Source organism: Pezoporus flaviventris, unplaced genomic scaffold, assembly GCF_033815535.1.
Source record: "Pezoporus flaviventris isolate CSIRO_AGI_PZ_B2104156 unplaced genomic scaffold, CSIRO_AGI_Pfla_v1 ptg000007l, whole genome shotgun sequence".
Taxonomy (NCBI): Eukaryota; Metazoa; Chordata; class Aves; order Psittaciformes; family Psittacidae; genus Pezoporus; species Pezoporus flaviventris.
This window is the reverse complement of record NW_026892555.1, coordinates 25,866,798-25,881,418: the sequence shown is the minus strand read 5'-3', so window position 1 is coordinate 25,881,418 and position 14,621 is coordinate 25,866,798. Positions and strand designations below refer to the sequence as shown.

The following is a 14,621-nucleotide window of genomic DNA, read 5'->3' as shown; positions in this document are numbered from 1 at the left end:
GTCAGTAAAGGAACATAAGTTAATAAAAAGCACTATGTAAAAACCCCAGACGGCGAAACTGGGAATGTACAGAAGAGTGACTGGAAGTGGATGCCCACTGAATTCTCAGCGTCATTGTAAACTCTTAGGGTTTGCCCCATCTAGGTATCCCCACATTTTATTATCTTTTTCACTTGGAAAAATGCTGTTTCCTGGTCCTCCACACCATCCAACTTTTGTGCTGTAGGTGCACCTTTATGCCGTGGCAACTCTGTTACCCTTGAATAGGAAAAAGATGTTATCTTGTCAAATACCACAAAGAAACGTGCCAAAATCTTAAGTTTCCTTCCTCCTGTTCCCATAAGGCTCTTTCATTCGTTCTTCATTAAAAAAGAACTCAGCAATACAGTGTTCTCTTAAGCCCAAGATATTCACAGCTTCCCTGAGATACATCCTTCTCCCCAGGAGTCCCCCGTGCCCAAGGCGAGGATGTCCCCTCAGCGCTGGGCGGGCGAGGGCAGCGCGGCTGCTGAGGCTGCGCCCGCCGCCCAGCTCCGCGCTTTGTGGGGCCGCGGACAGCGGGATCTTTGGACGAAATGCATCCACCGGGCGGGGAACTCAGGGAGCGGAGCTATCTATCGGCTGCTGGAAAGAAAGCCACCACAGACCTCTGCCCTGACTGCTGGAAGACATAGCTGACTGGCTATTTCATTTCATTTAAGGGATGTAAGAAAAGGGAAGGGGAAACGGAAGAGGGAGAGCACACACGATCGAACACGCACACGGCTGATCTTACCTCCACATTGAAATACTGCTCCGCTTTGCACACTGTAGCACATAAAATCCAAAGGAAGGTTTGCAAGAAAAACACCCTGGACTGAGACACGAAATCCAACCGGCTTCTAGTGCTGGATGCGAGTACGATCATAGTGAACTGTGCTTCAGCGGGTGGAAGATCTCTCTTTCTCTCACCTTGCCTTAAACAAATACACAAACAAACCAACCCCCGGCCGTGTCGGTGAAGAGCCCGTAGCGCAGGTTCACCCACAGCAGGGGAAGAGGAGGAGGAGGAGGAGGAGCAGCAGGAGCAGGAGCAGCAGCAGTAGCAACAGCAGCAGCAGCAACAGACACTTCACAGCGCTGGCGGCGGCAGTGACAGGGTCAGCTCTCCCTCATCCTCACCACCAGTCCCGTAAAGAGGAAATGTGGCGTCCGAGTGCAGCCGCAGCTCCTGCACGACACCCCTCTGATCAGGAGCAGCAACCGCCTCCCCGTGTCCTCCCTTCTCTCCCTCCTCCTCTCCTCCCTCCTCCTTTTATCTCCTCCCCCTCCCGGGGAAGGCCAGCCTGACGGCGCGGCGCGGCGCGGCTCGGCTCGGCTCGGCTCGGCTCGGCTCGGCTCGGCTCGGCTCGGCGCGGCGCGGCTCGGCACACTGCCTTGCCTTGCCTTGCCTTGCCTTGCCTTGCCTTGCCTGGCCTAGCCTCGCCTCGCCTTGCCTTGCCTTGGCTTGGCTTGCCTTGCCTTGCCTTGGCTTGCCTTTCCTCGCCTCGCCTCACATCGCCCCCCGCCGCTCCCCTCCACTCCAGAATGTTCAGCCGAAATCTACATGGCTCCGCCTAGTAGGCGTTTCACAGGCAGCGGGTCCGCCAGGCCGCCCTGCCGCTCCGCCGCCGTGCGGCCGCGCTAGCCCAGCCGGCGGGTAGCTGGCCGTGAGCTGTAGTCGATAGCGGCTGTCGCGGGGGGCGCCGTGTGGGGGGCGCGCTCGGCCTTTCTTTACAGGAGCGTACCCCAGCAGCCGTACAAGTGCCAGGTCTGCTGGCAGGGCGGCCTGCCCCTCCCCTCCTCACGAAGAGGAGCCCGGATCCCTCCCAGTGCGGTCGGGGATCTGCGTGTCACCAGCGGGCTTCCCCGCCCGCCCTGTGCGCCGCCTGCTTCCTTTCGGCGGCCGCCGGGGGCGGCCGCCGGGGCGAGTGGGTCTTTCAGCCTCGGGGTTCCCCCTACCGCCACCGGGTGCGACCCGGCTGCCTGCCCACGCCCCTGACCGCGCCGCTTCGGTACCTCACACCGAGACGGACAGCGGCGGAGGAGCTGGCAGAGCGAGCGGCACACCGAGGTCGTAAAATCTTAGAATCAACGAGGTTGGAAAAGACCTTTAAGATCAAGTCCAACCGTTAGTTACCTCAGGACTGCCAGGTCCACCACGAAACCATGTCACTGAGGGCATCTATACGTTTTTGAATACTTCCAGGGACGGTGACTCCACCACTGCCCTGGGAAGCTTGTTCCAATACCTGACCACCCTGTAAGTGAGGATTTTTTTTTCCTAATAGCCAACCTAAACCTCCCCTGGCGCGGCTTGAGGGCCGTTTCGTCTTGTGCAGTCACTTGTTACTTGGGAGAAGAGATTGATCCCCACCTCGCTAGAACTACCTTTTAGGCAGTTGTAAAGGAGGTTGGATGGTAGCTGAGGTGGAGGGATGGAGTGTCTGAAGTGCAGGGGACGGATGATCGTGAAGTCCAGAGGGCGTCCTGTGGCCATTTATTCCTTTCGCAGCTCAGAAGAAAATCCTGATTCGTTGCTGACAAAGTTCACAGAAATCGTGGTAGTGTAATTAACAGTGACATAAACAAACTGAGAAAAATTTGGGCATTGTGTTGATTGAAAATCTGTTTTAATGAGTCCAAATACGTGGTCGTGTATTCAAGGGAAAACAATGTGGGAATACCTGTAGCGCTAACAAACTTTGTGCTGGGTATTGTGCAGGGCAGATAAACCACTCTTGCAGAGATTTTATGGTTAAGGTGGCTTTTTGTGCAGTCCTTTGATATGTTATCTAGTCTAAGCAATATGGTGTGATACACATTAAGGCAGCAAACTATTACAATAATGCATCCTTTGAAAACTGAGGAGGGGTGGGGGAAAAAAAGGCAAGCTTACAGAAAAAAAAGAAGCAATCTCAAAATTGCAATATTCAAAAATTTATCTCATTTTTACATGTTTGGTTATTAAGAAAAGAAAAAAAAAAAAAAAAGCAAAGCAAAGTTATTGATCATGATGCAGAACAGCCTGGGAGTAGAAGGTACAGCCAATAGCTGAAATCTCCTTACTCCAATAGTTGAGGTCAATGGCCAGAATTAAAACACATGCAGATTAGATGTATAAAATTTTCATAGCACACAGTAGCAGGACATGGGAATGTGGTAGGTTCTGCATCATTTGTTATCATAAGAGTAATGAAGAAGTCATATATTGCCTAATCAAAAGTAATGCTATTTAAGCAGAATTCCTTATGTGATACACTTTTGCATGTTAACTGCTTGATCTTATAGGCATTTTCTGTTCTGCAGATTTTTAGTGGTGTGAAAGATGAAATCATGAAATACAGAGGTGGCAACAAGCTAGAAGGACCTCTTGGCACTTTGGTAGCCACTGTCGGAAGTCAGAATGATTTTAACAAATTAAATGAACATCTTGGAATCATCAGGAGGAAACTTAATACTGACAAATGCAAATCGCGTTTGGGAAGAAGAATCAAAAGGATACTGGTAAAACAGCAGCACTTCAGAAGGGAATCTGGGAGCTGTAATGGACTATAAAGTAAATATGAGTCAGCAATGTACTGCTATTAAAGACAAGGCATTGTGGAGTATATTAATAGGTGTGCAGTACTCCTGACAGGACAAATTATTCTTCTGCTAGGATTGATGAAGCCAGCTGTGGTAAGCCTCAAACTAAGGACAGTCCAGAGGAAAATAACAAAATACTAAAACTTGTAGAAACTAAGATGTGTAAAAGTTGAAAGAATACTATCTATTTATCCAGAGAAGACTGAGAATAAATGATTTCTTTATATGGAAAGTGTTGCTGTGAAAAGGACAAGGATATTTCTTTGTTTCTGGGTCTGGGATGGAGGAAAAATTGAATCAACTAAATTATTCAGAAAGTTCAGTGTTAGACAAAACCTTCTAAAACGTGATGTTAGTAGCGTGTGGAACAAAATACCTTATGGGAGTGTGGAATCTCTTCCAAGGTTTGATAGGCAAGAATATTGCAGCTAACCTCCCTCCATTCCTAAACTAGTGTCTCTAGAAACATTTTTGTTTCTAGTATGTCAGTAATTTATTTCCTTAAGCACTATAACTGGTGTAAAAGAAACACTAAACCACTTCATATCATCCCTTTTGCTTTTTCTCTTCTCCTAAGTGACCTCCTCCTTTTCTGCACTCTCAGCAAGCGCTAGCTCTATTTTTGCTGGTGCATTTTGTAGGCTCTGCTGTTAGTGTAATACCCAGAAATGGAAACGGAAGTGGAAATAGATGTGTTACTGTAACTGGAATTTCATTAATCTTCACTGTCATGACAATAAATAGCTATGGCTATTTATTATGAAGAGCACATGGACAAATACAGCTGTCCCCTTCCTTTACACTGTATCCATTAGAAGAAAAAAGAATAGCAATGGTATGAATAAAGTGGTGGAGAACAAAATCACCTGAGTATTTGTAAGCATGTTTGAGGAAGAGAGAGGGAGACAACACAAGTAAATAAATCGGTCAGGAAAGAGAGTAGCAGTGTGTGAATATAAGTACCAAGGGAAGAGGCAAGGCATATGAAGGACAGAGATCTTTGAAGAGAAAAATGTGACTCAGGAATGTTTGTGTGAGGGAAGAATTATGGCTTTGAATATTTATGAGTAAAATGTGGGTAGGAACATGCAGGAGTAGGGTCAGAGCCTCATGGGATATGTGAGAAAGTAAAGACAAATAGAAAATTGAAAACTCCATGCAGTTATATGTGTCTCCATGCAGTTATATGTGTATGGGATTATGAGAGCAATTAAAGCAAAGACAAAATAGCAGCAAAGATGGAAAGATAAGTAAACAAGGAAGGAAGCAGAAAAATGCAGTTAAAAATACATGTGAGATATTTGTTGACATGTTTGAATAATTCAAGTTGTATGCTTTATAATTTCATTCATATTTTTATCCTTATCAAATACCAATATGATTGTTCTTGCCTGTGGCAGTTACCAGCAGTAATTACTAGGCAGTGAGCAAGTTTGTAGGGAAACAAAACTGAAAAATTTCCATTTAGTTCTAAAACTTTTTGAAAGGCAGGAAGAGATCTGTCTCCTGTGCTCTTAGCCAGCCCATTTACCAGCTGAGTTTCTTAGACTCTGTAGAATGTATCTTTTATGTATGACTATAGTCACAGGCTTAAAGTGGATGATTATTACCAGAAGCAGACGTAGACATTGTTAAACAGTCCCATGTCAAGCTTTGAACAAAAGGCAAATCTTCCATTTGCCTTTATATCAATTCTGAATAGAAATACATACTGTAACTAAAAAAATCAAATATTGCAGGTTGTGCTTTCTGCATTTTGTGTTGCTTAGCTGCTGATAGTACCAGCTGGAATCTTTAAAGAGAAGACATCTTCTTTACAAGGTATAGTAAACTGAAAAGATTTAGGGTAGATGTCACATGTCTACACATCTGTATTCATCTTACAATACATATTTAGTTCTGATTTGGAAAAGATGTTCTAAACTTACCCAACGAAAGATACTATCATAGATGTGCCCATATGAAGTTTCACCTCAACCTGAGAAGAATTTCTTTACGTTGAGGGTGGCAGAGCACTGGAACAGGTTGCCAAGGAACATTGTGGAATCTCCCTGTCTAGGGATGTTCAAAACCCACCTGGACGTGTTCCTGTGTAACCTGCCCTATGTGGTCCTGCCTTGGCAGGGGGATTGGACTAGATGATCTCCTGAGGTCTGTTCCACCCCCAAATATTCTGTGATTTTGCTATTTGAAGTATCCTATGGGACGTGAAGGCAACAAATGACTTCAATAGTGTAGGAGGGAATAGTGCATTGAATATGTATTCCTGCCAGGATCACACTCATATTTCATGTGTTCAGGTATATATGGTTCATTATTTACACAAGGTTCATTGGAGGCGTAAGGCTATCCAGTCAGGAAGCAGAATTGACTTACACTGCCAATGCACTTTACTGAGTTGTCTTACAGTTCCAGTAATGGCTTTACAAAGAACCTAAGTAAAGATAAATCACAGTTTAAAACTCACACATAAGTGTTGTAAGATCGCAAGGAAAATTCCTTGTGATCCTGCATAAAAGTGAGTAATATTTCAGGATATTTTGGTTCATGTTTGGTTGCAATTTTTCACAGCCAGGGAAGTCAGAGAGGAAGAAAGTCTAAAAAAGTAAAAAAAAATTAAAAAATGAAGTTATAAGTTGAATTCCTAATTCATACAGTTATAATATCATAGAATAATTTAGACTAAATGAGACATCTGTAAGTTATCCAGCTATCTGCGCAAAGCAGAGGCAACTCAGGTTTACTCTGGTGCTTGTTCAAGGAGCACGAATAAAGTTAATCTAACATAGGAATCATTTCCTAGTCTGAAATGCAATTTCTCTTCTCAGGGATCTATTTTGAGGGTAAAATTTCTTCTGTGAGGCATTTGTCAGGCCTTCAGTTATTTTGCTCTTTGTGGTGGCAATGCCCGTTTCACCAAGTAGAACAAGTATCTCTCTCTCTTTAAGGCTAGAGAAGTGGTCAAGAGAAATAGATACAAAAAAATATGATTCTGTAGCTGAAGACTGAGAGAAATACATTTTAAAGATAAAGAAGATACAATGTGAATGAGAAATGGCTCCTGGAAGAAAAACATCAAGAAGTACAGAACAAGAATAAGAAGAAAAGAATAAGAAAAGAATATATCCTTTTTTTTTTTTTTTTTAATACTAACGTTTTCATAAGAACTTTTCTAGGAACATGCGTTCATATTGGTTTAGTGAAGAATAGATCCAGAAAATGGATGGAAGCAGCCAAGTCCTTACCTATTTACTCCATGTAACTGTTGATATCAAACTTTCTCTACTTTATGACAATTTTCATGCTGCTGTTTTCTCTCTGACTCCTGATACATTCTCTTCAGGATTTCTGATTTTTGGCTTAGTCTGCAGGGCAAGAAAGGCTCATTCAAGCATCAATTTCCCAACATATGTATCTAAAACTAAAGGATTCTTTATAGCCAAAGGCTTGCAAGTGGTCCATCTATCCTTTGGACTGTGTTGGTGATTGTTCACTGAGTTTACAATAGTAAAAAGGAAAGCCGTCCAGTGTTTGTTGTGAGATCCTACATTGAATATTATCTCCTTCATTTTTGCAAGGTGCTGTGTGTGTAAGATTGATGTTGTTAACAGCTCAGAGAAGTACACATGAAACAGAAGTAAATAATGAAAAGCATGACAGGTGAGTCTGACAGATTTTAGGAGGAAGACATGAGTTCTGTGAGAATACAGTGACATAGCTGAATGGCTTGAAAATCAATGAAGTCATCTCAGAAATATTGAAGGGATTGGTCAAGAAAGAAACAAAGAGGTGTCTGTCATAAATACTATGTTTCAAAAGTGTGCAAAGGTCTAATTAATAGATGGCTTCTATAATGTAAACATGAAGACCTCCACAACTCTGTATCAAGTTGAATCTTATATAGAAAGTAATTATCCCAGGTTTTGTGTTGCTCTAACATCAAAATGTTTAAAATAGACTATTTTAAGTTACTCTATTAATTAACCTTCCCAAGCTATCTGTGCTTACAACCTGTGTAATTTCTTTTGTTGTCCATAGAAATTAATTTTATATTTGACTTTCAACACATTAAGGTTTTTTTTTTTCATATGTTTGCATCACAAATAAATGTTGGAAATGTTACTTGGAGAAATATAAGTCTTGGCAATTGAGGTCTGGGAGAACTCGCATTGCATTTGGCACTTGAAGAGTAAACCCAAGACTGTGGAATTTTATAGGTGGATTGGCAAAATGAGTAGCAGTAAAATAGGTAGTAATGCTAATGTTTGAATATCAGTTGTGAGTTTCAGAGATAATTACAAGTGTCATTAATAAAATCACTGTTCTTCAGACTCCAGAAAAAAATTATTATAGTTGGCATATAGATTCAAGGATATCTTTATCATCACAGCATGATTTCTTTATTTATTTGCTTTTGCATGAATTAAATTTGAGGTTCTAAAAACCAGTTCTGCTGCTTTGGTAGCCCAAGAACTGGAGTTATTTCCCTTGAAAGTAACGAGGACATATGACTGCTTAAGATCATTTTATTTTATACCATTTATATATGAGATTTTGGATCAAGAAGACCTGAGAGAATAGTTTAGAGAAGAAAAACTGCACACTGCTTGTAGAGAGAGAGCTGTGTTAGCAGTAGAAAATGAGTTTTAAAAAGCCATACTTGAAAACATACCTGAGAAGGTTAGCCTGCAAGAAACAGCAGGGTTCACTTCATGTCAACCTTTCATATTCCACCATTCTGCAATACAGATACACCCAAAGTGAGAGATGTGTATCTGATAAAAACTATGAGAGGGAAAAAAACACACACACAGGTTTCAGTTTCTGTGTCTGTACTCCTCCAACTACAAGCTGTTTGTTTTCCCCGTTTATTGACAACCTTCACTTACTTCCATGTCAGAATTATCATAGCATCCTTTTGCTATAATTGGGGGTTGGGGGTAGGATGTTGTCATTTGGAAATAGTGGTCAGTCAAAGAAAAATATAAAATAATGCACATTCTCATGAGACTAGTATTAAAATTCTATTTGCAATTTCAACATTTTAACTTGAATGATGATGATCTAATAAGCAACATTTAACCATTTTAGAAATGCAGCATTCCATTTAATATAGAATATTGAAGTGTGGGTGTGTTTTTATAAACACATCCTAAAGTTAAAAAGTTGGGAAGCTGAAGGGAAATAAATATTCAGAAAAGGAATTCTTTAGAACAGTAGGGTACATGTGTTTACCAGGGCTATGCTATGTGAAAATGCATTGCACATATACAGTATTTAGTTGCACCATATAGAGATGATTTTACCTCTCTTAGGGGAATATGTTTGGACCTGGCAGTTTTTCTCTGCCCAAGCTCCTCTGACTAAACAGTGTTCAGTTCCTCTGTTTTTAACACTGTTTACTTCTCAATTAGACCACTTACTCTTATATGTGGGGTTTAATTTATGTTTATTCTGGAAGGAGAAGATAGGGAATAATTTTAAAGTAATTAAGCTTAAACTAAATTTTACCCTGTTAGCTTTTTTCATCAGTCAAATTTCATGGCCATCCTGGCTGTTCTTTGCAATTCCAGCGGCAGTCATGACCTTAGCAACGAGTAATTTAAAATATTTGCATAAAATACATGAAAAAGGGTAAAGATGTTGGTGTAGATGTGATTGTTGGGAAGAGGATGAAACGTTCTAGAATCTTACCGTCTGCCACAATAGCATTTCTGGTGGGGAGGACCTCATGTAAAGAGGTACATGTCAAACCTATCTGTATATATGATTGTATTGTAGGTGTGCGTAGAGATGCAGAAATAGATTTAAACTCATTATATTTCCAGTGCACACAGTTAAAGGCAAAAGATGGGAGGATAAAGTGGTGAGGCACAACTGGAGGTTATTAGCTTTGAAAAGTCTGTTTATACATGGCTTTTGGTGTCAGTAACATTGTCAGGAAAGTGAGATAAGCAGTATGGTTTCATATCTGTATTCTGGGAGGAATACACAGAAAGTAGTTAGAATATGGTCTGCACTTCTATAAAGTCTTACTGCTTCAGTTTGATGTAACCTGTGCAATGCAGACACAGAAAAGTCACACAAAAGCTACTGAAGATTTTTGCAACACTGCTTTTCCCTTCTCCCCCAGTTCTGCTCTGTATAACGTGTGAGAACACAGTCCTGGTCCTTGTAATGTTTTGTATTGCTGTTCTTCAAAAAAGCTGCTATTTATATATTTGTAATTTATAATTTTTAATCTTCCTTAATTGAAGACATGCCGGTTTTTATACCTTTCCTCTGTCTTCTTTCTGAGGTTTGGTTTGGTTTGTTGTTGGTTTTTTTTTCCTGTTTTTCTCACTTTTATTTTCTTCTAACTTCTGTATTGCTTTGACACTTCATAAAAGTACAAGATCTGGCTATACAGTATTTCCATATCATTAAGGGGACTCCCAGTAGAGATCCTAAGCATGTGTTCTTACTCATGCATAACTGCAGAAGAGACAGAATTATGCTTAGACCTTTAGCTTGAGAGTGGCTTCCAAACAATGCTTATACTTCCAGGTTGAAATTTCAAGGCAACCTAGCAGATTTGGGCATATAGTTCTCATTTATTTTTATGGCAACTGCACAAACCCATCTCATAGGCATATTTAAAAACACAAGGCTTACACTTCGTCTATTCCATTGTCTATTTCATGTCCTGTGGTGGAAAGGATGAAATAAAAATGAAAGAAAGCAAAACCAGTAGAATTATAAAGAGACTTGATAATATAGGTAATTAATTATTTTAAAAAGTCAGTTTACTGCTGTTTATTTAGTTGCTTAGTCATCACCAGAGATTTTCACAGGGTTTACATTAATTGACTGATATTGCAGTTGCTCAACTTACTAACTCTTCTGAAAACCTTTCATGCTGTTCATATTGTTTCTGTTGTTACTGTGGCCAGTCATTCATAGTGAAAACCCACCTTCTTTAGGCTGAGAGAGTTGGGGTTGTTCAGCCTGGAGAAGTCTCCAGGGAGACCTTAGAGTAGCCTTCCAGCCTTCCGAGAAAGATGGAAAATTACTTTTTACAAGGGCATGTAATGATAGGGCAAGGAGGAATGGCTTTAAATCTGGAACATCAAATCGATGAGTTTACCGTTTTTTTGTTGACCAAGTTATTACTTAGTGCATTCTTTAATTATCATTACAACTTTGAGACTGGAGCTCATAAAGTATTTTAGTTGTAAGTTTGTTTATTTCTATGCTGTTTGTGCTTCATTTTTTACTTAAGTGATATTAAAATATATATAGTTGTAGTGTTTAAGTGTCTAAGTTTTGTAGTTTTTCTTCCTTAGGCAGTGTAGTTCTGAGCAAAGGTTATCATAAGGAACATTCAAAAACTAAAATTTAAAGTTTAAAAATCTAAATATGCACAGAGAGAAAATTTATATTCAAACTACATAAATGATCAATAGTCAAAAGAAAATAGCTAATTTTACATTTAGATGAGGAATTCAAGTACATCTGTAAGTACATAATCATACATACAAAAAATATTAAGGGACCATAAATAATTATCAGATAACTTATGAAGCTATGCAGGCTCATACAAAACTTGGAAATTTCCAGTAAGTGTTCTGCAAATAACCTATGAATTCAAAATAATTTGTTTAAAAATTCAGCTCTAAAAAAGTGTAAAACAGATGCATTTCCAGCATTCACATGAGGGTTCAGGTCAGTGTGCTGTAGCCTGATACTTTCAGTGTTTTCAATGGAACTAACTTTCACTACCAAAGGATCTGCCTCAGGAAATCTACATTTGACCTAAATAATTTCCTGTACAACAGTACAACTAGTATTTGAAGGGTGGCTACAAAGAAGATGGAGACACCCTTTTTACAAGGACTCTTATGGAGAAGATAAGCAGTAATGGGTACAAGTTACTAAGAGATTGCTGGGGAGATTCCAACTGGACACACAAAAAAAAAATTTAACAATGAGAATAATCAGCCATTGGAATAATCTGCCAGGGGATGCGGTGGATTCTGCAACGTTGGACACATTTAAGATTCAGCTGAACAGGATGCTGGGCCATATTTTCTAGGTCACATGTTTGCCAAGAAAGACTGTACCAGATGATCCTTGAGATCCCTTCCAACCTTGTATTCTATGATTCTATGATTAACCAAATACTTTGATAATGTGCAAAAGGACAGATTAATGTATATGTATGTGCTAAGTGAAGGGACTAATAATTCTGAAAGCTAAATACTGCTTTATTTTTTTATAATATGAGTTTCAGGTACATGCAGAGTCTGTGGAACTTAGGTCTTCAGTCTAACAAGATTACTTCAGTATTCAGAAGTGGTTCTGATAAGTACTTTTTCATTATGGCATTTTACAAATACATACTAAAACTTAATAATCATGCTATGCATTATATTGGATTCATATTAACTTTTGTCTTTTTAAATAATAACAGTGTAGGTAACATGGTTTGCCAACACATGCCACATATTCTTTTTTCTTTAAAATAGTGTCACTGGCTACTTTTACAACCCCTCAGGAATTTCAGGTTACTTGGCAGTACTTTATTGTGATATTTGGCATCATGGTACTGAACTGGCACCTGGGAATCTCCATTTTCCTACCTTTCCATACTATCAAAACAGTTCACAGTTTTCATTTTCAAGATTTGATGGTTCAGTTCCCAAATTTATGTAACTATTTGCTCTGTACATTTTAGCTGAATGTTCTGTTCCCCACTAAAGTACTTTGTTGCCATAACGAAACAAATATTTCTATTTTACTTGGTACATTCACCAGATTAGTATATTTTTTCGTGGAGGCAGCAGGGATTTAAGTCTGAAAATGTGGGACAGTTCATGACTAGAGATGAAAAATGATCCTTTCGTAATATACAATATTTAGAAATCCAGCTCCTTAATAATATGCTGTCATGTTAATTTTACACAATCTACATTAAATCACCAGAAGAGGTTGAAAAAAGTGTTTGTTCAGTTTTCAGTAGTTTTGTGTCAAACTAGAAAGGTGGTACGTGTCTGTCCCATTTGACCTATTCAGCAAAACAGCTTCTCTAAAGTTCTATTCCATATTGTCATTAATAATTTTTAAAAATTAAATAAAGGGCATAACTATGCAATTTACAAATGACACAATATTTGTGGAGATCAAAGTATATAATAGAAAAGATCCAAAATCTGATTTAATGTAATGATGACAAACACAAGTACCATGCTTGGGAAAGCTGTCATATGAGCAAATACAAAAGGAGAAAGAGCAATGCAAGAAAGACTACAGAAAAGTATAGATGTGCCGTAATCTGAATTAAGATTTATAAGATATTGCTAAAAAAGATAAATGTCATTCTGGGAATGGTTCATGGAAAATTGACAGCTCTGAGTGATATTTGTTCTTCTTTCCTCAGGCTTGGCAAGGCTTCAGCTAGAAGTTTAGCTTTGGGCACCATTTTCTGAGAGAAAACAGGAACAATAAAGTGATCAGAAATTTAAAAGTGTATGAGAAAAGCTTCTGTCTGTTTGTCTATACAAATTAGATTTGTGTAGCCTAGAATGAAAGACAGTGCAGAGGACCTGTCAATGCAATGACATCTGTGAAACTCTACAGGTATTGTGAGCAGAATATGTTTATCCCCGATCACTGTGGGATAAATTTGACCAAATTTAAACTCAGGGCATTTAGTTAAGATATATTTTTCCTTGCTGTAATACTATGTAAACATCGGAAGAGCTACTTAAGATGGCCATAAAGGTTTTAAAAATAAGAAAGTTTCAAGCCTTTAAGCAAAGTAGATTGACCAAATGACTGACCCATTGAATTATCTTTATAATGAATTATAGGTAATGCAGTCAACATTAAAAGAATAGCAAATGTATATTTGATCTGGATTTAAGTATGTAGTATGTACAGAAGTATTTTTTTCCATAGGAAGAATTTTTTTCTTGTTCCACTCATTGGGAATAAAGAAATGACAGAGAAATACTTGCATTTCTCCAGTTCATACAGTAAATTTATTTGTTAGAGATAAGCTTCTCTTTCTTTCTCTTTTTTTCTTTTTTTTTCTTTTTTTTTTTTTTTTTCAAGAAAGACCCTCACATGATGGGAAGTTTTGTAGTTTTGTGTGCTTTTGTGGAGCACATTAATGTGCTGACTAGCAGGGCTACTCTTTGAAACATTAGTATTCTCTCCTTTCATTTTTTTCTGACAGATGATATTTTGCTTAGGTCTTGGAACTAAAAGCTTTTCATTTAATGATTAAAAATGTACTTGCTTGGAATGGTATGAGCTTGCCATTCTGAGAATATGATGACAATAATATGATTGTGATGTAATTACAGCATATACAGCTTTGGGAAGTGATCTCAATCTCAGAAACCCATAGCTCCTCATAGTAGTTACCAGTACCGTCTTTAAACTTACCTTTACAGATGCAAAGAGGGTAAAGTTTGTCTGGACAGATGCAAATTTTGCAGATGCAAATAGTCAGACTCTAGACATCTTTTAAGGCATCCTGTTGCCCTTTTCAAAAAGTGAGCTTGAGGATCCTGAATTGTTAAAAATACTGACCACAAGAGCTTATTTTCTAGATTGTTTTACCTAGATTGGTAGAAGATTAGAGTTTCTGTTACATTAACTTAGATAACTTCTTCTAGCCTTCTTTTTTTTTTGCCTTTTTTTTTCAGAAATAGATGCTATTTGGAGGGGGAAAAATGCAAGAGCTGGATAACTTTTAAACCTTGGTCCACATTATTGAAGACCACCCTGTTACTAATGCAGCTGTAAAGGGATCATTTCAATCTGAGCAGTGATACTGCTCACCACATCATTCTTCTGCTTGCTGTTTGCTGTAATCAGCTGTGCTTCTTATTTAGCCTAAATGTCTACAGCCAGCAAGACCATTGTCTTGGTTTTGGTAATGAAGATGGAAGAAGAAGAAACAGCACCCCTGAGCATGTAGTACCTTATAAACAATTCATGGTCCATATGTCTAGAAACCTTCCACA

The 14,621-nt window shown here is 39.1% G+C and overlaps 1 protein-coding gene across 2 annotated transcripts in view; it reads right to left on the bottom strand.

Annotated features, from left to right (window-relative positions):
- Positions 1 to 1,049, bottom strand: part of MMP16 (matrix metallopeptidase 16) — a 201,730-nt gene extending 200,681 nt beyond the window's left edge. Inside the window, exon 1 of one of the 2 annotated variants that reach the window (XM_061448176.1) lies at positions 776 to 1,049. In XM_061448176.1, coding sequence (XP_061304160.1) covers positions 776 to 907 — 132 coding nt within the window. In that variant the 5' untranslated portion in view covers positions 908 to 1,049. The remainder of the gene's footprint in view (positions 1 to 775) is intronic. The other variant, XM_061448177.1, reaches the window with a different exon arrangement.
- Between the last annotated feature and the right edge of the window lie 13,572 nt (positions 1,050 to 14,621).